The sequence below is a fragment of the Gallus gallus genome, chromosome 4 (genome assembly GCF_016699485.2).
Source record: "Gallus gallus isolate bGalGal1 chromosome 4, bGalGal1.mat.broiler.GRCg7b, whole genome shotgun sequence".
NCBI classification, from domain to species: domain Eukaryota; kingdom Metazoa; phylum Chordata; class Aves; order Galliformes; family Phasianidae; genus Gallus; species Gallus gallus.
This window is the reverse complement of record NC_052535.1, coordinates 45890490-45916128: the sequence shown is the minus strand read 5'-3', so window position 1 is coordinate 45916128 and position 25639 is coordinate 45890490. Positions and strand designations below refer to the sequence as shown.

At 46.9% G+C, this 25639-nt stretch overlaps 3 protein-coding genes across 65 annotated transcripts in view; 1 reads left to right on the top strand and 2 right to left on the bottom strand.

Annotated features, from left to right (window-relative positions):
* Nucleotides 1-11551, bottom strand: part of SEC31A (SEC31 homolog A, COPII coat complex component) — a 33669-nt gene extending 22118 nt beyond the window's left edge. For 23 of the 58 annotated variants that reach the window (XR_005859126.2, XR_005859127.2, NM_001397047.1 and 20 more), the window contains exons 1-12: nt 10907-10973; nt 10625-10707; nt 10180-10303; nt 7724-7922; nt 6375-6470; nt 5704-5844; nt 4788-4930; nt 3978-4077; nt 2969-3130; nt 2627-2779; nt 609-845; nt 132-206 (exon numbers count right to left, since the gene is read on the bottom strand). Coding sequence is in view for 56 of the 58 variants with exons in the window: in NM_001397047.1 (NP_001383976.1) it covers nt 132-206; nt 609-845; nt 2627-2779; nt 2969-3130; nt 3978-4077; nt 4788-4930; nt 5704-5844; nt 6375-6470; nt 7724-7922; nt 10180-10303; nt 10625-10703 (1509 nt within the window). In the remaining 2 variants the exon portion in view is untranslated. Of the gene's footprint in view, nt 1-131; nt 207-608; nt 846-2626; nt 2780-2968; nt 3131-3977; nt 4078-4787; nt 4931-5703; nt 5845-6374; nt 6471-7723; nt 7923-10179; nt 10304-10624; nt 10974-11298 lie in introns of those variants that run through there. The other 35 variants (NM_001397049.1, NM_001397074.1, NM_001397053.1 and 32 more) reach the window with 9 other exon arrangements.
* Nucleotides 11029-16273, top strand: THAP6 (THAP domain containing 6). 2 transcript variants are annotated; one of them, XM_420555.8, is made up of 6 exons: nt 11029-11269; nt 11616-11883; nt 11950-12145; nt 12230-12428; nt 12514-12664; nt 13850-16273. In XM_420555.8, the coding sequence occupies exons 2-6, from the start codon at nt 11804-11806 to the stop codon at nt 15798-15800; spliced, it is 2577 nt and encodes an 858-aa protein (XP_420555.5). In that variant the 5' UTR covers nt 11029-11269; nt 11616-11803; the 3' UTR covers nt 15801-16273. The 2 variants fall into 2 exon arrangements, with proteins under 2 accessions (XP_420555.5, XP_046797180.1); XM_046941224.1 differs by having other exon boundaries at nt 11029-11883.
* Nucleotides 16274-17712: 1439 nt separating this feature from the next.
* Nucleotides 17713-25639, bottom strand: part of LIN54 (lin-54 DREAM MuvB core complex component) — a 38518-nt gene continuing 30591 nt past the window's right edge. For all 5 annotated transcript variants that reach the window (XM_004941117.5, XM_003641173.6, XM_420554.8 and 2 more), the window contains 5 exons: nt 24871-24942; nt 22821-22923; nt 22398-22535; nt 21483-21685; nt 17713-21076 (listed from right to left, as the gene is read on the bottom strand). In XM_004941117.5, coding sequence (XP_004941174.2) covers nt 20875-21076; nt 21483-21685; nt 22398-22535; nt 22821-22923; nt 24871-24942 — 718 coding nt within the window. In that variant the 3' untranslated portion in view covers nt 17713-20874. The remainder of the gene's footprint in view (nt 21077-21482; nt 21686-22397; nt 22536-22820; nt 22924-24870; nt 24943-25639) is intronic.

Below are 25639 nucleotides of genomic sequence, written 5' to 3'. Positions count from 1 at the left end.
CTGTGGATATCGCTAATGGCTCTTAGCAAATCCTACACATAAATGAATATGTTGATTATACAAAGCTGTACTTGGCAGATAAATCCATCAGCAAAGTATTTAACGCAAGCACAGCTCCCAAGCACACTTACCTTATTCTTCAGATCATCTTTCCTGTATCCCAACAGCTCAAGATATTTAGCACGTGAATCTTCTTCAAAGTTCACCTTCAAAAAAAAAAAGACTAGATTGCAATTCACCATTTCCATACACTCACCCACTGAACTGAGCACCTGAGCAGGTAGGCAAGAAGACTTCAATCTGATTATTACAGTGAACAGTGAGAAGCGCTTAAAAACATGTAGTGAAAGGGAATGATAAAAACAGAGGATGCCTCTTCCAAGTCCCAGCTGCTCTCATGATCACCTATGAAGCCTACAAAGACTCCAGACCCAAGGACCCTCATCCTTCTGTTGGGCCACCTGTACTAAGAGAGCTTATGGGCACCAGAGTCCACACTCCTCATTCCCAGCATCTCTTCTGCTAAAACACTGTAATGGGGAGAAGAAATCCTTACTGCAATGGCTTTCCCTTTCAATGAGGAACTCCTGGACTGCTCTCACTGTTACCTTTAAGAAGGACCACACATTTCTCTCAAAGTCAGCCTGGGCCATGTCAACTTTCTTCTGGCAGTAGCTGACAAAGCCTTCGGACTGCACAGCCTCCTGCAGCTGGGTTGAGCGTGCCAGGAACTCCTTCTCTGTAACAACCTGACTCACGTAGACGTAGTGATGCTGTGGCTGCTGATCAATGCCCGGCTGCTGTTGAGGCTTGGCATTCTCAAACGTAACCAGCTTGCCTCCAAACTGGAATGAAGACACAAGTACAGCGTGTAAAAATGCAAGTACACACTTGGGTACATGTGAAAAAACTATGCATATATACATACACATGCATGCGTTTTTATTTGGTACACAAATGATCATTCAACAGACAAACAGTTCTAATCAGCAACTCGTTGATTTTTTTATCCACCACTCCATGTTTCCATGCAATAAAGCAGCTTGCTTAGATAAGTGTGTGAGTCCTGAGAAATGGGTCTGTGAGTATCTCATGTTATGACAGTGTTGTACAAGTTGTGGCAGCAGTTAATTTCCTTCATTGCAACTCATGCAGTGCTACGTTTTGGACTGGTGATCAAAACAGTGTTGACATCACACCCCTGTTTTAGCTGATGCTAGAGGACAGTTACACCACATCAGAGCCTCCTGTTTCTCAAGCTCCCCCTCCAGCAAGGAGTGGAGGAAATGGCAGGGGGACATTCTGAGTTATGCCATTTCTCTTCCCAAATATCCATTATGCATGATGAAGCCCTGCTTCCTCAATGCCTAAACATCTGCATGCCAGCAGGAAGCAGTGAATGAATTCCTTTCTCCTTTGCTTCCACATGCAGCTTTTGCTTTACCTATTAAACTGTCTTTATCTCAATTCATGAGTTTCCTCACTTTTATCCTTCTGATTCTGTATCCCATTCCAACTGCAGGAGAGCCAGTGAGCAGGTACAAGAGGCTCAGGGGCTTAGCAGGGTTAACCCACAACACACTAAAAAACCCTATGCATCATTAAATAGATGCTCAAGTATCATGTGCACCCTACTTACAGGAGCTTGTTTGCAAATTCAAAGTACTGAGACATGGGCAGTGAATTGAATCAACATTTAGAAAGAAATAAAATCAACAGAAAGGAAGGGGAAAAACATTAAAGAGTGCTTATTATTTCATTTTATAGCTTAAAGTTAACTGAACATAGGCCAGACCAAAGTGAGCACGGCAAAAAGCATGACCAAGAAAAAGGCTGACAAGCTGAGAAACCAGGAAATAAACTGTTATAAAACGATGCATCAGTCAGTGGCTTAGGCAATATTGCTTCTATGTGATAGGAGAAAAGCTGCATTTAATTTGTGGATGAGATGATGAATAAGCAGACACACTGATGAAAAAAAAAGGCAGTATTTTGGCACAGATATCCATATCAAGTAGGCTGCCTGCCTAAAAATCTTTGAGTTCTCATGGGAAACAGCCTCAGAGTCAAGAAAGCAAGGCACTAGTGGAGTTGAAGAGCAAGTGACTCTGCTCTCATGAAAAGCTCAAACAGCCTCTCTGCAACTGACAACAATAGAGGAGCCCAGGCCTGTGTGCTGTTTCAGGTGCTCCTGCTACCCTCCATCAGAGCTTACCTACTTACCTTTCTACACACTGAGCCACATAATGCCTACAGATTGCACTGAAATCTCAGCTAGTTGCCCAGTTTGTCCCTTCCAATAATATATTTGTTTATTCAAAGCAAACACTACACAAATAAAAGCAAAGCCCTAAGTTCCAAAACAGAAAGCAGCGCCTCTGGGCAACATAATGCCTCCCCATTTCTTTCTCCAAGCACTTTTGTCACGCTTCTGCTGGCATGCTGTCCCAAGTGCCCAGCCCAGATGCTGTTGTGAGCATCTCCTATCACCCCAGCAAACAGGGCACGCTCTCATGAGATGGAGCACAGTGACAAGTTCCCTTCTTTCAGATGTGCTTTGCAGGTGCCACCACTGCCTATCTCCCTCCTGCCTGGGCAGCCATGCCCAGACACGGTCCCTACTCACTGAGAACGATGCTCCCACAGGTCGCCGGATCCATTTGGGGGGCTTCTTTAGGGGTAGAACGACACTCTGTGGTGCAGTCTGCTGGGGAAGCTGCAGGGGTGGGAGAGGCTGTCCTGTACCAAACGGATCAAGGTTTCCAAATGAGGATGAAAGCTTTGAAAATAAAAGGGGGTGAAGAAAACAAGAGTGAGACATCATCTCCAATAAACCGAACTATTTCTTTCTTTCACAGCAAATTAGTACTCCTGCAAGCATACAGTTGGAACATCCTCCAAAGGCTACCCACAAACCCATGCTTCATCCTCTTTCTAACCACTTTCTTAGCTGCATGTTTCTCAATACCTGGTCAACGTGCTTCTGCCTCAACCCATCCGTGCTGCCTCCCATGATAGAGTAAATGCTGAGCCGTCCATCAAATGAAGCTGCAGAGAGGATGGCAGGATTTCTGGGACACCACTGGATATCAAAGCACCACTGCATGTTCGTGGGCAACTCATACAGCACCTGGGCAGCAAAAACAAGTCTGGCACATCAGAGTGTATATGAAATACCATTAGCAACAACAGCTTTCCTGTGTGCCCAGAGGTGAAGCTGCTCTTCTTGCTCCCCAGCAGCCCTCATGTCACCCAGACACACTGACAGTGAGCAGGACGTGACAAATCCAACACCACATACTGCTTTATCTCCTGTTCCCATTGATTCTTCTGTTTATTCCACACATGATCAGCTAAGCAGGCAGTGTATGCCTGTGCTGCATATGCAGCTAGACTTTGCATTGAGCTGAGCTGCTGGAACTCATGCTAATGCATCCAGAAAACATGGAAACGCACCCAGGCTCCAAAGGCGGTCTGTTCTGGGGGATAACAGGGAAAGTTAAAACCTGCACTCCCAGCAGTTTCTCTGGCCCAGAACAGACAAGTTTACCATTACAAGAGACATTTAACCACGAAGAAAGACATTTTTCTTTGCTTGTCTACTAAATTTTTGCTGAAGGGGCCAATTGGCAGCTGCCTCGCTGTCTCTCAGGAAAATGCTTTTATTTTAAATCAAAATATACAGTGTAAGTCATCCAAATGTAGACCTCCCCAGCTCAGGATCCAGCTTGCATCACACATCTGCCACCCCACCTTTCATCTTACATAGCTTTTACACTTCTGCAGCCGAGTCTGAATTTTGACAACACATCTCTCCCTGTCCTGCAGAATTATCTTGCCCACACAGCAGGCAAGAAGTCTGTATTGCAAAAATTAGTAAAAATGCTTGAAAAAAAGATCAACTGCTCTTAAATTGCTACTTTACATAACACCATGACACCTCCAAACAGTTTTAATAAGTGGCGTGCATACAATACCTCGCCTGTGTTAGGGTTTGAACACAGTATTTTAGCATCCTTCCCACAGCTGAGTAGCAGCTCTGAATCTGCCATACTCCAAGCAATGGCCAATATGCCCCTGTGTGAGAAGTCACAACCAAGTAACAGATTAATATAAATGCAAAATGGTGATAAAGCATGTTTGTATGCAAGTTGCTCAGTAGCTGAGCAGTCTATGTCAAAATATACTCCCCACTCCTTCCTCTGTTAGGAGGAGAGTTTTCAGTGTTATCAGCATTTGATATATTGGAAAAGATGCTTCCTATCTTTTGCATGAGTAGCTGTAAAGGTACAGTCTCTATATATGAAAATTAAATTCAACACTTCTAAATGTAAATATGGATATCAATCCACTCAAATGGTTCGACTGCCTGTACCGTCATTAACACATTTTATGCAAACTGATAGGTAGGAACAGTGACTCTCAAATCTGACAGCTTTTTATTAGCAGAAGATTCGTATCAGCTGAACCACTGGCAGCAGTTCTGGTGGTAGCTGCAACACAGACACTGCTCTTCTCTCTGTAAACCAAGCTACTGCTAACCTTGCAATCCAGCTGCCTCTCAAACAGAATAGAAACAAAGCAGGAACTTTAGTTAAGGGGGAATTTATCTTTAATGCGAGGCCCATTCTCTTCCAACCAGCAGTATCCAACGCTGCTTGCTGCTGGAAAGTGGCTCCAACTAAGCAAGCATTGGCAGGGAACCACACAAAAAGTGAGATGTACTAACTGCTATAGTCATCAACAGTGTGAACATTACAGAGCAGCAGGTTGCAGGAGTCTTGTACCTTGTATGGCTTTCCAAAACACGCAGTGGTGAGGAGGTAAATCTAAGGTCCCACATCTGAATCACAGGTAACCTGTCGTCCTCCGAAGCCAAAACCATCTGGGTAGCAACATCGGGGTGCCAGGCCAGGCCTGAACAGTGCATCTGAGGGATAACATTGCGTCACAGCACAGGGTAACCATACAGTGCTAAAGGACAGAAGGCCACCAGTCTAAATAGATTTAGAAGGAAAACACAGTCTCAAGGAAGACTTTTGCAGCTGTACTTCTGGACGGTGCTTCTGACTGCACTCAGATTGGGATACTGTCCTCATCTCCACGAGTGAGACTTGGAGTGAGATTCTGAAGGCTCTCTTGTTGATAACTGTTTTAATCCAAGAATACTGTAAAAGCAGCTGTACAGAGTTTTTTCACTACTTTAGTAGTTCAGGTATTTTAATAAAAGCCACTGTTGGGCAGAGGCTATCATCACACGAACACTCCATCACAGCATTACAATTATACAATGAAAACAGCTTACTGTACTGCTATTATGTCAAGGAACAGATATGTAAAATATGAAGTTAGGAAGCTTATCTGAGCAGGAGTGCAGTGACCAAGCAGCTAATTCAGGAGCACACGTATGTAAATTTCATTCTGAACTCCTTACATCTTCACTGTTTTTATAGCAGTACTCACTTGTATTTATAACAAATCATACAAATATTTCACTCTCCACGATCAAGTAGGCTCTTTTCTGCATTGACAGCATGGGAGAAGGTGTGATGGCTTTAAGCATACAGGGTAAACAGCTCATGGGTAAAACTCTTCCGTGGTGTTCCATCACCAAGACCTATCCTCGCCAAGCTCTGCCAGTGACATGCAAGTCACCTGCACTTCCCTCTAAGTATCCATGCAGCTGTGCCAGAGCTAACTCACCCGGTTGTTGTGGTCGCTGACTTTGATGATGGGTTCATTCTTCCTGAGATCCCACACAGTAGCTCGTCCGCTGGGGCTGGCGGAGGCCAGGATGTGCTGGACCTGCCTGTTCCATGCAATGCAGCTGATGTCCTCAAGAGGCTGTCACACAAACAGCACAGCCTGTCATGCCTTTTCCAAAACGAGGTCTCAACGAGCGGGGAAAGTTTGTTAGCTTTTCTACTTCCTTCCCCAAGAACAGAAAAGCAATGTTAACACAGCCCTTCTTGTTGCACTGCATTCCCAAAGGTCAACGGGCATGTGGACTAAAAGATTGCACAGCTTAAAAACAGACCACCCAACACAAAAAAATCTCATACAGGAATCCTGAACAAAAGCAAGCTTCCTGCAGAATGACCTCATGAAAACAAACTGAAGCCACTCAGGAACAACATGCTGCAAAGGAACTTGGTTTTACTTACATTTGTTTTACCACAAGGACTGTAACTAACACTGCCAGAAATGCAGCTCATTGTTAATGGCAACTAATTGATACTCAAGTTAAGTTTTAACATTTCCCCCCACCCCCAGACGGCTTCAAAGCTGTCGGTTTTAATGAGCTCATAGCCTAAGAAACATTCACTTTTTCCACCAGTTTACTCTGCAGTATTTCATGAATACCCATCTAGTACCTGTGTCTTTGCTCCCGGAGTCATCGGTGTGGCAAAATTATTCAAGTCCCAGATATAGATTTCAGACTCATTAGCACCAGAGGCCACCAGATTAGTCTGTAAGACACATTAGAAGATGGTAAGAGTATTTCCAGCACCAGCTTTTGCACTCTTAGCTACTGGGACGCATCAGATTGACAAGTCTGTACCAGTTTCTCATACAAGCTCAGGATACAGCCTTCACTTCACACAGAGTAGCTTAAGGGAAAAGCAGCAACAGTGGACATCGAACATAATGCTGAGTAAGTGAAAGAACTCCCTACACCAAATCAGACCAGTGTGCCACGAACAAGATTTCTGACTCACTGAGGGTTCCTCCACTGCATGGCAAACATGTGAGGAGGCTATAGCCGGAGGGCCCAGTGCTGACATTTCTAGGATGGAGCAGACAGGGAAGTAGCACTTTGCCCCAGGGCAGGACTGGCTGGAGGGAATATGGCACTTGAGCCTCCAGCCCAATCCTGTGGCCAAGATGCAAACATCCAGGCAGTGTGATGTGGGTTAGTGGCATTGAGCACCCTTTGACTGCATCCTATGGCCACTGACATGCAAGTCTTGACTAAATAAGGGACAGAAATAGAGAGAGGAAGCTCTTCAGAGAAGACACAATGAACAAAGGGTGGCCTTGCTAAAAGTAACTGTGCATAGACAGAAACGTTATTTAGGAAACAAAATCAACTCAGTTCCCATGCAGCTGGTGGGGGCTGAGGAAAAACTGACCCGCTGTATCCAGGAGGAACTAAACTCTCATCAGCAAGTGAGAAAAGCTTGCTGATTTTGAGAGTTCTTCTGCCTCAAAAGGACACACCGCAGTGTATTTGCTCTGACTCCCTTTTCCAAGTGACAATATGTAGAGCTTATGACCTTACTCCCCCTTCACAGGGCATAAAAACCTAAAAAACAATGACACCAGAAGCGACAACAAAAGCACAGAAATATTTTGTGTGATAAGAACAATATATGTGCAGCCTATGGGAACTAAAAATGGAGACTGACTAAAACAACATGGAAAACCACCTCTACTAAAGTAGAGCTAAACCACTTCTACTCAAGTAGAGCTAAAGTGGCATGATAAATTGACAGCATCAACTGACAAGGGAAAGCAATCATCTGGCCATCTCCAAGTCTTTCGCTCCTCATGCTGAGATGCCAGGAATAGGACAGATTTTTCCTGATAAATACACACAAAGGCCAGATTTAAGTCATCGTTGTCAGGACCACAGAAAGACACAGGTACGTTTGTGGCAACTACTGTTAAAACAGGCCACTCATCCACGGCTGCACATGATAAACAACAACCGAAAACCCACCTGAAACATGTTGACATCAAGAGCTCTCACTGGTCCCGTGTGCTTGTCTTTCTGAGCAATTATTACTTCGGTGTCTCCAGCTATGATTTTGGCTGGGTCATACAGAATGACATTCCCATTCTCGCCCCCGGCGATCAGGACTCCGGAGACTCTCTCACCTGCAGTCATGCTGTGAGGCCCCCAGATCAGCTTGTGGTACCTGCACGACAGACAGACACAGGCTGCAGCCATCCACTGCCATAACACGAGCAATAAGCCTGGAGGCGAGCCTCTGCTATCTGTGGGCAGCTGTTTGTACAAGGGAGAGAAAAACAGATGGAGCTGGAAAAGAACTCCAAAACCTTCTCCTCATCAGTGCCCCTGGAAGTGCAAATATTCCATCTGTAGTACTAGATGCTCAGCAAATGACTTGCTCACATCAGAACTGCATCACTTGGACTGCCATCTATTTCCAAAGCTGAATCAGAGGAATCAAATACGCTTCCAGAAGCACTTTCAAGTCCCTGTGTCACTGCACAAGAAAAACCCCCACACACATTTCCTTCAAATCAAGCTTGCTGAATAAGCAAGACAGCATTCCTGGGTATTCAACCATGTAAAGCATGGTTTTCTTCTACATATAACAACATACTATCACATCATGGGTGTTATGCAAGCAGAAAGCAAACCTACATTGACTGCAAAGCATTGATGAGCTACTTTATGGTATCAGGCAAACCCTTTATCTGGGTAACCTGATTTCTGTAACTCTGCATGTAACGATGCATGCTAGAAGAAATGGAGCAATCAACAGGTTGTCAGAGGATTAGTATCACATCGTCAGCAACATTCAACAGGCCTTAAGCATTCTAAAAGAAAGCAGAAAAGGCTGAGGAACAAAAACTGGCATTAATCGTGCAATCATTTCCCTTTTGCACTTTGCTCTTTACAAGATACGGTTCTGTAACAGCAGCCAGAAGTTTTCCATAGGAGGACAGCTAACAGAACCAGTTACCGGATTCATCTTCTGTGTACTTCATCACCCAGCTATTTTAATTCGTAAATCATTTTCTGGGGCCAAAGTCAGACATTCCCCAAAGGAAGCACTCTTAAAGGAGTTCAGCATACTGGCCATAAGAAGTGCGTTTGAAAATAGGTAAAGCAAATGCCAGTCGGCAAGCTCTGACAAGTATCAGTTGTATTTCAAATGGGTTAGGAAAAGGAAAAATTCCAGGTTCAAACTCCTTAGCCTGCCGTCAGTGGATCAGTAAAGAGTATTAACAACAGCTCTGCCCACAGCTCAGGCCTTCGGGCACAGTCTGTGGCTCTGCTGGCTCTTCCTCACCTGCCCACATGTTACAAAAGCAATGACTGCGGGGCACTGATGTGCAAGCCCCAGCAGCAGCCAGGGGAATTATCACTACAGAGATGACACAGATCAAAGCCAGCAGCATAACACTTTGTGTTTCCTCCTGCAAAAGCCACTGCAACAGCTGTTTACCTGTTTACCCAAACCAGGAAGGCATCTGTAAACAGGGCCACAGTCTCACCGTGTGCAAAGGCAGCCCTCATTTCAATCCCTCTGCATCTGCTTACTGAACTTCTACAAACCCAGGAAATTGCATTAGGTAACACTGTCTGATACTGTTAGGTCTTGAAATTACTGATGTGAAGTGGATAATGGAGAATGGAACTAAAGTTATTTCTACTCAAACCAGAGGTGTGGGAGACAGCAATTGCTTCTCTATGAGTGCCAAGCAGTAACTCAGACGTATTGGGGAATTGCTGTACTCACAGTTTCAGGTCACCCCAATTGGTTAGGCTGCCCTGAAGCTCATATGAAAAAGCCATGGATCTGCTCCAACAGTGATAAAAATTGCCACCCTTTTCTCTACTTATCCTGCACTTCCATTGTGACGAGTGGCAGCCACCGCTGTGGCTACTGGAGAGCTACTGCAAGCGCTGTGCAGGAGGACACGTGGCGCTTAGATGAGAGCAGCACTGCTTCAGAGGAGTGCAGGGTAAGGAGCTGAGAACTACCCAAGGCTGTGGGGGCAGCACAGCTTTCCAGCTGCACAGGGACATACAACAGCATACACAAAACACGACCCAGTTTGCTGTGACAGATGAATCCCCCCAAAGAAGCTACACGCAAACAAGATGTGCCAGGGTGGAAAATGGATTGTTTCCACAGTTACACCTTTCTTTCTGTTTTCTGGGGAACGCCAGGGACTCCCTGGGGTCAGAAGACACATCCACACCTTCCAGTTAATATCACAGTGAGGTCCAGGGAGTGCACAAGCTGCCTGCAGCACCTGAGAGTCCCAGTTTATTGCCTTCACAACACTTGAGCTGTCTGCAAGAGTACCCAGATGCCACCCTACTAAACATCCACAGTCAAACACCACGCATAGGTCTTTCAGCACGTACCATACGCGACAGTCCCCATTACTGCTTGCTTGCAGCCCCACTGCTACCTGTGAGCGGAGGAAAAGGTGGCACACGACTTCATGTCCAGTGAAGGGTCTGATAAGTCCAACTCAAATATTTCCAGGGAAGCGTTTGTGCTGAAGCTTGCATCCAACTGCTGGGCTGATGTACCTGCAAACAAACACGATTGCCAATGACAAAGAGATGCTGCACACAGCAGATTGGCACAAGAGGGGCCATTAAAACCATCATCCTTGCAGAAAAATCCCTGAGGCAGAATCAGTTTTCTGAATTAATTATTTGGGCATGTTTCTATGCAATTCTATCCACAGATCCCTGCAGGGGAGTTTCTTAACCAGCACCAACAGGGAAAGCTCTGGGAGCATCAGCCTTTCTGTGCCCCAGAGGAACTGTACAGTGGTTTCCAGCCTTCCAAGCACAAACTGATAACCTCTAACCACAACCACCTTGCAGCAGCCACCCAAAACTCACCAGTGGCCAGGTAAATGGGGTGCTGCTGGGCAGGACTCCACGCCTGCATGGCAGTGCGGTCAATCTCTTTCAGCTTCATTTTGCTGCAAAGATAAAAACAACGATTAAACGCAAGAAGAGACGAGAAGGCACCCTTCCCCTCACAACAGAGCCTTTTTCCTCAGAGCGGCCCTTCAGGCGGCGGGCGGCCCCAAGCCCAGCTAGCGAGGGGCTATCGACGGGCACGCACGCTTCATTTCGGGCAACAAATCAGGCTAAAATCCCAGCAGATCGGGGCTCTACCCGCTCTCCAGCCCCGGCCCGGCGTTCACCCGCTCCCGGCCCGCTCCAACGTGGCAGCCCCGGCGCCGCCTCCCGCTTCCGGGCGCTCCCGGCACCTTCCGGGCGGCAGCGGGCGGGGCTTCGCCTCTCCCAACGTGGGAGTTAGAGGGAGTGCGGGCCCTCTTCGGGCTCTGCTCCGGGCCGGGGCCTAGAAAGAGGGAAGAGACAGAAGTTAGGCGGGCCGGAGACGGGCCCGGAACCGCCGTGCGAGGGGAGCGGGGCCGGCCGTCCTCAGCTCGACAGCGCTCGTCACGGCGTGTCAGGATGTGAACAGCATTGAGGTTCATCATCGGACGGGGCCCCCGCCTCGCACCGAGCCCACGGGTGACCCTTTCTGACGCTTATTTTCTTACTTTATACCCTGAGGGGGCGCAGCTGACCTCTCACCGCGAGCCGGGCCGTCGGCTGCGTCCCCCACGCTGTTCAGCAAGCGAGCACCATGCTGAAAGAAGGCGATGCTTCGGCCCTACGGTGCCGCAGGGCCGAGTGCCCGTCGATCACGGCCCTGCCGCCAAGCATCGCTCAGCCGCACAGCAACAACCACCACTCACCGCCGCGCGGCGGGAAGAAGAACTCCTGCTCTTCGCCCCGCCGTATTAAAGAGTCGGGAGCGGCGCTGCTATTGGTCGTGAGGATCGCCGCCTACCATTGGTTACTTCCTTCCACACAGGCGCCGCTGATTGGTCTCCTAGGCGTCTTCCTACCGTGGATACGTCACACCGAGGCGGAAGTACGGCGCAGCCGCTCCAATTCCACTTCCGGGGGAGAAGTCAGAGAGCCAATAGCGATGAAGAACGCGAGGGCGGGCGGGAAGAGACGGCCAATGAGCGCGGGGCGACGGCGTGCGGTGAGGCCGCCATGACGCGGAGCTGCTCGGCGCTGGGCTGCAGCGCTCGCGACAACGGGCGGAGCCGGGAGCGCGGCATCTCCTTCCACCAGTGAGTGCGGGCGGCGGGTCGCAGCCCCCGGCGCTTCCCGCCCAGCCGACCCCTCTCCGCCCGCAGGTTCCCGGTGGACGCCGCTCAGCGCCGAGAGTGGATCCGCGCCGTCAACCGGCTGGACCCGCGAAGCCGGCGGGCCTGGAGCCCCGGGCCCGGGGCCATCCTCTGCTCGCGGCACTTCGCCGAGGCCGACTTCGAGCGCTACGGGCTGCGGCGCAAGCTGCGGCGGGGGGCCGTGCCCTCCCGCTTCCCCCTGGCGGTGCGTGAGGGAGAGGGGTCGTAACGGCTCCCGACCGCCGCTAACGACCGCCAGCCGTCGCTAACGGCAGCCGTTCCGCCCTAGGAGGCGCCCCGCGGCCACCCGCGGAAAGTGCCGCTGCGGAGCGCGCTGCGGAGCCAGGACCACACGTACAGCCGCAGCGGGGCAGGGCCGGCCTCACCCGCCGCCGGCCCCCGCCGCCTCTGCGGGCCCGTCCGGGAGCTGGCGGCGCGCCGCGGGTTGCCGCGGGCCGTGCTGCGGGTGCTGCGGGCGCTGTTTCCAGGTAGGGCCCGGCCCTGCTCCCCGCTGCGCCCCCACCCCCCCCGGCTCCTTGCTGCCCGCTCTCTCGGTGTTGTGTTTGTGAGCAGATCTGCCCCGTGGCGCCCGGCACTGGAGGCGGCCCGCTGAGTACTGCCCTGCCATGAGACAGTTCGTCTGCCTGCTGCACCTCCGCCACCACGCCGCCTACGAGCAGCTGAGGAAGGTCTTCCCCCTGCCGCATCCCGCCAGCCTGAGCAAGCAAGTGTGCCCCCGGCCCTTCTGTGTGCGGGGTTGTGTGTGCGGCACAACCCCTGCGTGAGCAATTCCAGGGAACGTGCTGAGCTCCAAAGCACTCTCCCCCCTGTACTGATGTGACAGAGGCTTAATTTAAGGACCTCGGGTGCTGTGGGGGACGTACGTGGTGTAGCAGAAACGAAAGACCGCAAAAAGGCTGAGGTTCTCTGACCCCACTTTGGCACACGGGCACAGAAATACTGTTCAGTCCCTGTTCTTAGAATTCAGAGCGTAGACACGAGAGAAGGGAGGGATTTGCCACTTATAGGCAGGAAGAGAACTGTGAGTAATGACCCTTAAATAGAAGCAAGAGCTAAGCGAGCACCTGCTGTACTGCTCCAACAGCCCAGAGTTGGACAGGGCTGTGTGCACAGAAAGCAAAAACCTTTAACATAAAAAAAAATGGGGATTAGTTTTTGGAAGAGGGAAGAGACATGAAGAGAACTTGAGGTAGGGAAGGAGTGCACCAAGCAGACAGGCTGGAGGCTTGTTTTCTTACCTTGCCACGTGAGGATTGAGGGAAGTAGCTGAGTATTTGGAAGTGTCTGATTCTAATTTATGGGAGACATTTCCAAAACATAGAACTGAGTTGCATAACTCTTTGTAAGCGCGTGGGCTGAGAATTCATAACCTGTAGTGCTGCCAGAGGCATTAGCAAGGAGTGAAGTAACAGTGCACAACGTTAAAGTTGAAGAAAGTCCCTGGCATCTCCACAGACCCTGCCCTAAGGGGGGGCAGGGGACACGATGGACTGAGCAGAGTAGGATTGAGCTCCAAGATCTTCTCAACCAGATTAAGGTTTGCAGAAAAACCTTCTGGAGAAGGTGCATGCTGCAGAGAGGAGCCTGGCTTTGCCGGGCCACTGCAGCGCTCCTTTGTATTCTGCTCAGTTCTCTTTTTCTCTTGTCCTAATCTCCACTTTAGAGGCACGAACCCACTTTGTTATTTCCACACTGAAAATGTGGTTTGGCTTTCCATCACTGGGCTGTGAGAAAGAAACACGTGTTTCAGCTGGCTGTGTGCTGGCTGGGTCTGCGTTGCAGCTCTTTACGTGCCCGACAGTTTTTATGAAGTGGTGAACTGTGCTGGCTGTTGCTTCAGTTTCCTCAGAAGCACATCCCCTAATCACATACTCTTTTTTTTTTCCAGCTGGCTGTCTAACGATGCCGCTGCTCCAGGCTTCAGCAATGATATGTTCCTCCAGCTTCAAGAAAAGGTGGAGAGAGGGGAACAGGCCTACTGCTACTGTGCCCTGATGGTACAGGAAATGTCCCTGCAGAAGTGCCAGGAGTGGGACCGGCAGTCCCAGCGTCTGACCGGCTTTATTGACTTGGGAGCAGGCAGCCTCGATGCTGACGAAGCTCCGCTGGCCTCAGAAGTGGTAGTTGTCATGGCAGCCGGTATCTCAAGCCCTTGGAGGGCTCCCCTCGGCTACTTCTTTGTGAGCGGCGTGACTGGTTGCCTGCTGGCTCAGCTGCTTCGTCAGGCCATCAGTAAGCTGAACAACATTGGTGTCACGGTGCTGGCCGTGACATCGGGTGCCACCGCGTGCGGGGCTGAGACCGCAAGAGCTCTGGGGGTCAGGATCAACCCCCAAAGGATCCGCTGCGCTTTCCATCACCCGCCCAGCTCCGCTCACTGCATCGCATACTTCTTTGATGTTTGCCACGCTCTTCACTTGATTAGGAACACGCTGCAGTACTTCCAGAAGATACAGTGGCTCAGTGACACTGTGCAGTGGCAGCATGTGGTGGAGCTGGCAACGTTACAGGAGGAAAAGCTGTTGGGGCCCAGATCGGGCCATCCAGTGAGTAAAGAGACTTACCAGCTAAAGGTCAACCTCGCTGCCCCGTTGTTCAGTGAGGGTGTTGCTGATGCACTGGAGCACCTCCAGAAGCTGGGCCTGGCCTCGTTCCAGAACTGTGGTGGTACTGTCAAGTTCCTGCGTACAATGAGCCGTCTGTGCGATGTATTTCATGGCAGAGGCCCCTATGGCAGCGGCCTGAAGGGACCTTTGCTAGCTGGAAATTACAACAAAGTCAGCCCCCTCTTCCACGAGGCCAAGAGCTTCTTTGTTACCTTAACAGACTCTACAGGGAGATACATTATTAAGAGCAAACGCAGACTGGGCTTTCTGAGTTTTTTGCTCAATGCTGAGAGCCTCAAATGGCTTTACAGCAACCCTGTGCTTCAAGAGGGTGCTGCTTCCCCCCGCCTCCTGACCTCCGCCTTCAGCCTCAACCCGCTGGAGCGGTTTCTCGGGACCCTCAGGCAAACCTGCAGTGCTGGCAGTGGGAACCCCACCTGTGCCACGTTTCAGGCTGCCTACCGCAAAGTGCTGGCTGGCTGCAGCCTGGCGCCAGACACTCTGCACAGCACAGCAAGTATAAGCAGCTTGGACCTGTCCCTGTCTCACGGGACAGACCTCACCCTTGGCAGTATTCGTTCTCAGTATAGCCCAGCTCGTGGGAGGATGCTGGCAGCAGGGCTCCCTTGTTGTGCTGGCCTTCTTTTGCGTGACTCTCCTCTGAGCAATGCACTTACAGACCTATCGCTGCACAAGCAGAGCATCACCTTTGCCGCAGGCTTAGTTGCTGAGCAATTAGCCTCCAACTTGCGATGTGAGGCTTGTGTTGCATCCCTCTTTGAGTCAGATAGGAGCAGGCTGAGGTGCGGAGCAGTGCTCTACATCAAGAAGTTACATGGACTAAGCCTGCCCTCAGCAAGCGTGCACCATGTATCACACATTTCTGAACAAGTCCTGAGCAGGCACAGACAATTAGGAGATGACCACAAGAACTCCAAGCTACGGTATTTGTCTCTAGAACAGAAAATTTTCCATGAGCTTCTGGGACAAAATCACCTCTTCCCCACCCTCTCTGAGCATTTATTGGAGGGGGAATTGCACATTGACAATCACTACACAATTTTAGTGAAGGGAATAGCAGAGTGTTACTTAAACATCAGAACAAATCAAGCCCAAAAACTGAACTTCAGTTACCACTGTAGCAGGCACAAATTGAAGAGAGTGAAGGGAAAGCATTTGTTCTTCTCACAGCTGGGTAGCTGTTGGTCAAGCCAAACCCATGCAGGGTCATGAATATTTATTGCTGTCCTGTTATGGCCAGATCCACCCAGTAGGCGCCAGCAAACCACGTGGTGTCTTCTCCTGATTTGCCAGGCAAAACTAATGTTGACGAGTGAGGAGTTGGGACACTGTGAATGGCCTGACTCCAGTCTGAGTAGGCAAAGCAAGGAAGTCCATCTAGCAACCCGGGGAAGCAGCCCTGTATTTCATGCAACTCAGGGCAAAGCGGGATAGGGAGCAGTTGCTTAAAATGCATGGGGTGGAGGCAAGGGACAGCATGGTGTCTGCTCCTGCTGCTGGCTAGTGTAGTGCTGTGAGCGCTCTTGCTAGGAGGGAAGATGCATCTGTATTTGCAGGGGGCAGGGGAGTGGTGTGCTGTTAACTTGATTTTTACTATTAGCAGATCTGTGATAAAAATAAGCTGGAACTAAGAGACTTAAAAGGGAAAATGCTTAAAAATGGAAATAAATCATATGGAAACAAAATGGGACTTGAGTTGTACGTAGATCTGATGAGCCAGGCATGCAAGCTGCTTAAATCTCGAACTTGGTGAAGAGGGGACTACAGCAACTGCAAAGCTAAACCCATGCGTCTCACAAACAAGGTAGTGGACATGGAACAAACACTGTTGTCATTCAGGACACAATGGCAGTGCTACTTCGTTTGTGCAAGAGCACCACACATCTATTTACATGCATGCTGCAGCAAGGGGAATGTTTCAGGTCCCCTACACGGCCCCATGAGATCCCCCCAGTCACTGTGCAGCACAGCCCTTCATCCCAGAGCTGGCGTTCCATCTTGCCTTGTGCCCTGAGCTGCAAGACATGTCTGTCTCGTCCTTAGACACCGTTTCCCTTGAACAAAGCAATAGGCCAGGCTTCTTCAATCAGTTCATTACTGTGGTGAGGAAGGTGCCTCGGTATGCTGTGTTTTCCCTCCAGAGGAATTTAGTGTAATTGCCATTGCACTGCTCACTTTTTGCTGCACAGAACAGAGGTGGCATCCACAGAGAAGGGAGAGTAGTATTTCCCACACCACTCTGGCTATCCAGTCCAATTACCTGTGCAAAAAGCCATCGCTAACTGCCATGGAACCATTCCAGCTAGAATACACTTTGCAGAAAGCCATCTCCCCTCCTATACATGAATTTTTTTGGGATCAACTGGAAAAATGCTGCCAGAATGCCCATGGCTGGTTAAACTGCAAGCTACTGCAATCGAGTTAGAACTTTTGCACCGCCTAAACCTCCAGCCACAAGATGAGATGAGTCATAGGGGAGCAGGCACTTCCTTGCTGCACATTTTCTTGGCTGGATAGATGCCTGCTACCACTTCCTGTTTACATCAGAGCGAGTCTGTCTTGTTTGATGCAGACTGAGCCTCCTCCCCAAGGGGATGCTCGCAGACCAAAGATGTGCGTGAGGCTCTGACCTCCAGTGGTACCCATGACCAACTGTGCCTGTTCATAGTCTCTCTTAGCAACATCTCCCTATGCAGATGTTCTCCATCTCTGAAGCACCCACGCTTGTGTCAGCACTCCGCATTTCTGGAGTCCATACAATCTCACTCAAATCACTTCGATACCGTAATTTCTTCTCCCAGTCTTCTACTGCATCCTTGCCATCACATATATTTTCAAGTGTATCATCACATGAAATTGTGTTTGCTTTCCCTGTGCTCTGCTCATCCTCCTTTTTCTCCTTCTCACTCCTCCTGCAGATGCTGGCAATCTACACTCACTGGAGCTGCTGCCACATCTCCAGGGCTGCTCCCGTGGCCCGATACCATCTCTCAGTGCCAAGAGCCAGAACACTGCTGCACTGTTACATGCCACGCACGGCAAGGTGTGAAAGTGCACTAATAACCAATGGTTTACCTCTGTTAGGATTCAATCATATATTGCAAAGTCAAGGCAGTACTAAACATTTACAGAATAGTATAAATGTTTATTTTCTTTGTGATTTATCTGACTTTTATTTTTACAATATAGAAAAGTGTATTCTTTGAATAGGTCTAGTAAATATAAATTTAGTTTTTCTACTTTCAGATGTAAACAGAACTACAAAATGAACCTTTGTCCCATTCCCAATCATTTTCACACAACTGCATGAGCTTGACTGTCAATCTTGTCCAGCAGTTTGATGCAAATGTCTAAGGAAGTACAAAACCCAATCCGTACATATTACACCAGGGAGAAGGGAAGAATCCCAGCTTAATACTGGAGAAAGCTTGCTCAAAACAAAATTGAAAAACTAAGAGCTTTTGATTGCACCTTCAAAGTCTTTAGAAGCAAAATATTCTCAAGCAATGCCATCATACATAATTACAACTGTAATCTAAATTTCACAAGTTTCTGCACACTGTATATAAATACACATCACAAAAGGTGCAATTTAGAGAAAGACACATAATATATACAAATTAACATGGATTGAAGTCTAAACAAAAGAAGGCATATTGCAATCTGTTTGAAAAATAATGTAAGTAGTTATTACTTTATTCACTTACACTAATTTACATTTATACAAATCTTACTGGACATACAACATTAGGTCACTAGAAGTAAACTGAATAACTGCACTACCTATGTAGGTCGCTCTGAAAGTAATGCCTCTTATTTATTTCCACGTAAACTACAACAAAGAGCACAATAACACTATTTGATAGAGCAAATTCTCAGCTGCAACACGCTCTTTTTCAGTCACCCACCGTTAGCTACACATTTTCACCAGCAATGAATGACAGCCTGTATGCCACGCTCGTAGAACTCTGCACCACCAGAGGTGACCCACTGTTGCCACTGTTAAAATGCACAACCACCGCCTCACTGTGCTCACATCCACTGCTTGGTCTCCATCAACATTCAGCCAGAGTTGGTGAATGTCAATGGGTGCCATTTTCTCTGCATGGAGGAATTCAGTGACACACCTTTGCCTCATACGTACCTGCATGTCAGACACCCTTCTGTCAGACTGCCCCCACAGAATGTTGGCAGGAAGGTTTAACCTCTCCTGCCACGCCACCAACATCTGCCTCTGATGTTGTGGGCGAGTGTAATAAAATAGGAGGCATTACTTTCAGAGCAGCCCTTGTACACGTAAGAAGTTATTGTACTGACTGTTAATAAACCCAAATCTTAATTACTGAAAAAAAAACCAAAAACAAAACAGACATTTACTTACAGAGGAGATGGATGGATTCCCTTTTCAGAGATTTGCACTAATATACTTGCAGTTCACGCTCAGGGAGATGTTACTACCAGACAGAGCCTTTCTGGTAGTGACCAGCAGTCCAGACCTGGTCTCCAACAGCCACCTGATGGGCCTTCCATTGCTGCTGACCACCTTCCAATCCTTTGTGCCCCCAAGCCATTCTAGGAGGTGCACCAGGGAAGCATGGAAGGGCGTTAGCTCAGCATGCAGGAGCACAGAGTGAAGGCAGGGAGCAGAAGCCTCCTTCCATCTTTTTGCCATCACATGCACATGTAGGCATTCGGCTCTGCTGCTGGTTTCCCAGCTTAGCTCTGCTAGAAAACCTGGAGAAAGAGTTCTGCTGCATCTCTGTGTTTACAGTTTTACATGAAGAATACAAAATCCTTTTTGGAAAAACCTAGCTACATTGCTCAGGGAACAGAAAGAGTTATTAAAAATGCCTGTGATTAAACATGGTTATTGACATTCACAATAGTAAGTAACCTATGAGATTGATTTTGCAAATACGTTCCACTATCAAAAAAGTGATCTGAGACTGCCTGCAACAAATACTGGAAAATTTCCCTGCCCCATTCTACATACAGCTCTCCGTTGTGTTTTGTTGGTATACTTTCCTCCCTTTCCTTCTTTTTCTTGAGCCAAAGGATCCATACATCTGTTTTAGCAGCAATCTTGATTCTATGCTAGCATCCCCTCTGATCACTGTGCTCTCCATCATTCTAAACAGCCCTCAAAAAAAACCCAACAAACCTAGACACAAAACCTTTAAAAGCCAAGTAAATCACCACAGTTGCAAGAAGTAGCACCACGAAGACCCACAACCAGGCTGAATGCAATATCTCCACCTGCATTTGCAGGTCAGTTCAGATTCAGATTGTCCTGAGTCCCCATTAAGACAACTGTAACACTGCTGTCTCCGCTGACCCTCAGCTTCTCAGGCTCAAACATCTTCCTATGGAAACAGCTTAATCCTAGAAAACACAACAGCCTGCACAGCACTACCTGCAGTGAAGGATCGAGCTGCTGCAGAGCTCTAGAACACCAAGCTTCACCCAAGCAACAGCATCTGCCTGCCGCACAAGCAGACAGTAGCACTGTAGCATGGCTGTTCTTCCTCACTTTTAAGAGCAGACCACTATCTTACCCTCTGAGTTCCATTAAAAACAAACAAACAAAAAAAACATTGAGCCCTCATCCATGATCATATCAAACGTTCTCCATTTATTCTATTACCTCAGAATTCCTTGGGGCCCACTCTAGTGAGGTTCCCAACCACTTGTTGACAAAAAACCTGCAAGCAACCACTGCATACTCGCCTGCATATTTCATACCGCCCTGTTCACTAAGGGATTATTATGCCGTGTCAGGTCCCAAGTGTAGGTACTACCTTCCATTTAGATGCTGATTTTTACACATTTCCTTTCAGAAGTGACTTCGATACACAGATACTCCTCACTGCAGGCCCGTTGCCAAAGTATCTTTCTTGTTATCACGTGTTTTCCTGCACAAAGCAACGCAACTCTATGTACTGTAAATAATATATTATAATAATTTATATATGCCCTTCAGGCAGTTATTTTTGGGGAAAGGGAAGAAAACACCTACTCTTTTTTTCTTTTAAGAAACCCAAGTTAAAAGCTGTACATCAGGAAGAAAAAATGTCTTTTAGGAGTCATTTTATGTAGAAGAGAATTCAGCTAAGACTTAAAAGGCTCTAAATCTTGTTATAAAATATTTTCTTGTTTAATCTTCTGCAAGTCAATTAAAACAAGCACCAAATTGACAAGTGTTACTAAATCCTCTATTCCAAATCAAAGTGTCCCTGTGCCTTAAGTGTTCTGTTCAGTTTGCTTCATTGTGGCTCATGTGCACGCGTCAGCAGTTCATGGCACAAGGGTCACTTTTGGACTTCCCTGCAGAGTTAATAACTCTCATCAAACAGCGTCCAAACTCCTCCAGGATCATGCGCTCCGCAGCTGCTTTTGACTTGCCCATCTTCTCAGCTTGCTCTGCCTGTGCCAGAAGGCATTCACAGGTTGCATCGGCTACCTCCTTGGTTACAAACGTGAAGGGCAGCCTGAAACAAAACAAAACATCCACTCACTCCAACAGGCAGCCTACAAGCCACAGATTGAGTCAAATGAACAGGCAGGCAATTTTTGCTTTGTTCTTGCCACCAACAAGGTACATTGCAAAACAGATTTTGAAATGCCCAGGTACACACTCAGTAACGGGATGTGCATTTCTTCTTTTCTAGCAGCATACAACCACCACGAGAAAACAATGCTTAGTTACACAATTGAATACAGCCAAGCTTTGCACACACTAGATTTCATAGAAGATATAAGACTCCAGTCATCTGAGTACTCCTGTTCCTATAGCTTATGCAGATTAACATTCAAAAGATGACAGGAACATACCTGCCACACGCATCAGAAAAAATACATTAGAACCAAGCAAAACTGAGGGTTGTGTTAACTTACTTCCCTCCACCGCTGCTGAGTGCTGGTGTTGGCCTTGTTAGGAGATCTGAGATCTGGGAAGATAACTTTGTCTTTGCAGCGGTCTGCTGCTGGACCCTAACTTCTGCAGCATCTGCTAAGTGCATCAATGTCTTTCGCTCTGGGCTTTCTTCAAAATTTTTACAGCCAACACATTTGCATATGGAAGAACACATGATTTTTGCCTGAAAGAAACAAAGAAAAGATGAGAAACCCATCACAACTTAGACATTCTTTATGATTAACCATAGGAGAAAGGTCATCTTGTTTTAGGCTCTTATTGATTAGCCACTAGAAGAAAGCCTGTCTTCTCTTCAAATTCTCTTATTGAACTGAGATGCCTTCTAAGAATTCATGCTTGGATCTGCTGCAAATCAACAGTTTCCCACTCACGTCCTTCTATCCCAATCTGCTGTTTTCAGTAGAATTGAGCAGTTAAAACTATTAAAGAGATCAGTCTGCTACCATCTCCACATCTACAAACTGTGTTGCATCAGCAGACTGATAAAACTTTTGCCTTTGGCTTCCACAGACATGATCCACCCTGGGGTGTCTGTGTAAGCTGTAGTAACTGATAGAGCATCTAGGGACATGGTGGTGTATGTTTCTTCCTTTAAGATTTGCAGTTCTTTAGAGAATACTACTCTTCAGTAAAGGACAAATCCAAGCCTGAGTTCAGAGTTGCTACGTTTTAAACTGAAGCTCAGGACAGGAGGGACCAACTCTGCAATGCATACAGCTTTCTAGATGTAAACTGTCAGAAAGAAAGAAAGAAAAAAAATCAACTGAAACCATTGTGGCAGAGTTTCAGCAAGAGGAAGAGACAAAGCCCAACAGTGAAGTTACAGCACTGAATGGAAAAAGCTGAAGCCTTTAGGATGACATAATGCTTCTTACCTCATAACACTCACAGTAGTTTTTGAGACATCCCGAGCGTTTACAGTTACACCCTTTGCTGTGTCGCCGATCTGATTCTCCTTCCTTTCCTTTCCCTATTTTGGGCTTGAAGGCTTCAGGGTTTCTGTCAAGGCAAGCCTGTCAATGCAGACCCAAAGGGTCAGTCACTGCATATGGGGAGCAGAAATCCAAGGTGCAGTGCAACAGCTTACACCTTGCACAGGTGGGAGGAGATTAGGGTATTAAACACCCATCTGATTTCAGAAGGCACAAGCTACATCTTTCATCCCAGCTATCTTTGGAGGCAAGCTATATTGCCAGTTTTCCCATCACAATTCCACTCAGAAACAAGCTAAATTCTATATACGAATGGAACATGCTCTTCACTTCAACAGCCTTGAAAGTAGAAAAAAGACTTCTCACCTTTATTGCTTTTTGTCTATCATTTTCATGGTCCAGGTTGTTATAACAGTTTGTACAGTTGCAGTTATTGCAGAATTCACCATTTGCAAAGCAATCACAGTACCTGAAATGGAAGACACAGAAAGCATTAGCAAGCACAACCATTACCTTGGTGTAGTACCAATGGCAGCACCAGACATTTCTAGTCTGGTGACACACACTCCCCCACCAATAAAGGTCTAGGTCATCTTGTGCCAAGCTCCATATGAACAGTGGTACAAGCCTCACTCCCAGGACTAAATCTCCCAGTGCAGGTTTATTTCACAAACTAAGGGCGTACAGCTCAAGGGTATCTGTCTCAAGCTGATGCTGGCATAGCTCAAGTCTTCATAGCAGCAGGAGAAGCTAGCGGGTTTTCGTTCCACAGCAGTACTTGCATGACTGTCCTACACCAAGAGCTGTTCTGCTGCAGCCACCTTGTAGGCATAACCTGACCCAGTCAGTTCAAAACAGCCTCCAGGAGCTCCCATACAGCCAAAACAAAGAACATCTGATTGGAGTACCAAGTAAAAGGCAAACTAACATGCACATCATTAACACAGCAGTGAGTCTTTTTGTTTTCCTGTGTGTTAATTTTGTCTATAAGCCTTTTTCAGCTGTGAAGTGTCAGAATTAGCAAAAGCAATGATAGAAGATCAGCAAGTGGTACACCTCATAGGCTCTGAAGCACACATACTTATGGAAAGGATCTGAATGAGGACAAAGCTATAGTTATTGAGGACTTTCTAAAGGGACAAGGATGTGAATAAGAAGCAGTGAAATACTGACTAGAATGACTTATCACATTCCTTTGACTCTTATGTAGCTGTGTTACCTTCTGCCAAAACCAAGGCCCCACTGGGTACACCCCACAGGCCTGATACATGGAAGCACACCACATTCATCCTCAGCTCAAGCATGGTTTTGAGCCATCAAAAACTCTGGCAGGCTTCTATCCTCCCAGTACCACTACCAACAACAGCTGATGGAAATTGCTGATCCTATTCAGTTGATATCCTAATTCTGCTGAGAGTTCGTGTTCATTATCCTCCCAGAGTTTCCAGAGCATTCAGAAGCCAGACTAAAATACGTTAGATCTCTGGGGCTTTCCACACGTTTGGCACCATGAAGGCAACAGGCATCTATGTTGTAAAACAAATTGAAGAGTAAACAACAGAACAGCTAAACCTCTTCCTGTTTATCCTGCCTCCTGTGAAGCAGACAGTTTTGAGACTAGGAAATACAGGGGACACCCCAACACAGTGGGTGGTCTGTTACATGGAAACAAACCCAAAATGAGAAATTAAATATTTCTTAAAGGAGGTTCAGATACCACTGAATCATTTTCCTTTGAGAAGCACACCACTGATTTTTTCTTCTTTGTCTAACTCATGGAAGCACAGATTAAAGTTTCTTCCTGCTATTGTAGAGAAATCTGTATACTGACTCTGCTTAGGTTAAAAACAACAACAACAAAACAACTCCTAAACTTAATACATTTTATGTCAACTTGTTACAAACACTAAATGGAACAGTAAAAAAAAATCTTAAGAGGACAACCAAGCCTTAGACTTATTAAGAATCACTTGTCTATTTGAGTGTTTAAAACAAACACCACTTCCCCCTCCTGAAACAGAACAAAACAGAAAAAACAACAAACCAAACAGCCCAATTTTGCTGTAGAACTTCATTTGTGTACCATTATTCATAGGATTTGCTAAAGGACAGCAGATGTCCACTGATGATGCTGTCTCATGTAACGTCATTGACAGCAAAAATGCAACTCCAGCTGCTGAGCAGAATTGGCTCTATCATGCATAAGGGTGCAAGGTTGGAAGTTTATGATATAGCAGGGTCTACACAGCTCACATAAGCTGCACAGTGGCACACACATGGCAACATCCCCATCAGTGTCAACAATAACTATGTTAGAAGATACGTGTAACATTTCTTACATACTTAAAAACATTTTGATTCTTGGGATAAATACAGTGTCAAAAACAAGGATTAAAAAAACCCAAGCTGTACTTACAACTTCAAACATAAAGACTTTGTACAATTGCAAGGCTTCCGGGGGCGATTTGCAGATTCAGAAGGAATTATTCTATAGGGGAAAAAAAGGCATCTATTTACACACACAGTTGGATCAGTTTCTTCCTATTTTAAATGCAAGTGGCTCATAATACAAACACCGAAAAACCTTCACGTTCCCTTTCTGTTAGGGTTTTGGCAGACAGTAAGCAACCATTATACATAGTGCTTTTCCAATTCAGAAAGAGCTGGTTATTCACTGCAAATCTGTCTGCGTGTCTGAAGTAGCAATGAGGCTTACAGCTAGAGGATACACCTTAACTGCAATGTGTAGAGAAAGATTCCTTAGAACTTCTCTATGTATAAGGGGACTAGGTCCAAAAAAGGTTCATAGAACAGGACCATATCTTCACCTTTGTACAAGCTGGAACAACACAAAAAATAGAGTACATCCAGAAACAATGGGCAAGCAAGCCAAATATTGCCTTAGGTTTAAAGATGAATTTTATATCAAATGTAGGCTTTAACTGCTCTTAAAAACTAGGATTTTGTGTCATTAATCTCTTTTGATGAGATTCATTCAAATCTCTATCCAGCAATTTCTGCACATTTCTGGAGATTACATCAAACCCAATCACTTGAATAGCTGCAGCTGGATTAGGGATTAGTTTGCATCGCAGTTTTGGTTGCAGCATCAAAAAGCACCTTGGTGTACACAGTTTCCAGCAAACAATAATACAAAAAACACCAACAACTAAGGCAGTTGGCTC

Bases quoted from the DNA above. Each gene is read 5' to 3' on its own strand.
- THAP6 (XM_420555.8), top strand. From the start codon at position 11,804: ATGACGCGGAGCTGCTCGGCGCTGGGCTGCAGCGCTCGCGACAACGGG. The intron at 12,146-12,229 runs GTGCGTGAGGGA...GTTCCGCCCTAG, and splicing joins CCTCCCGCTTCCCCCTGGCG to GAGGCGCCCCGCGGCCACCC. The intron at 12,429-12,513 runs GTAGGGCCCGGC...GTTTGTGAGCAG, and splicing joins GCTGCGGGCGCTGTTTCCAG to ATCTGCCCCGTGGCGCCCGG.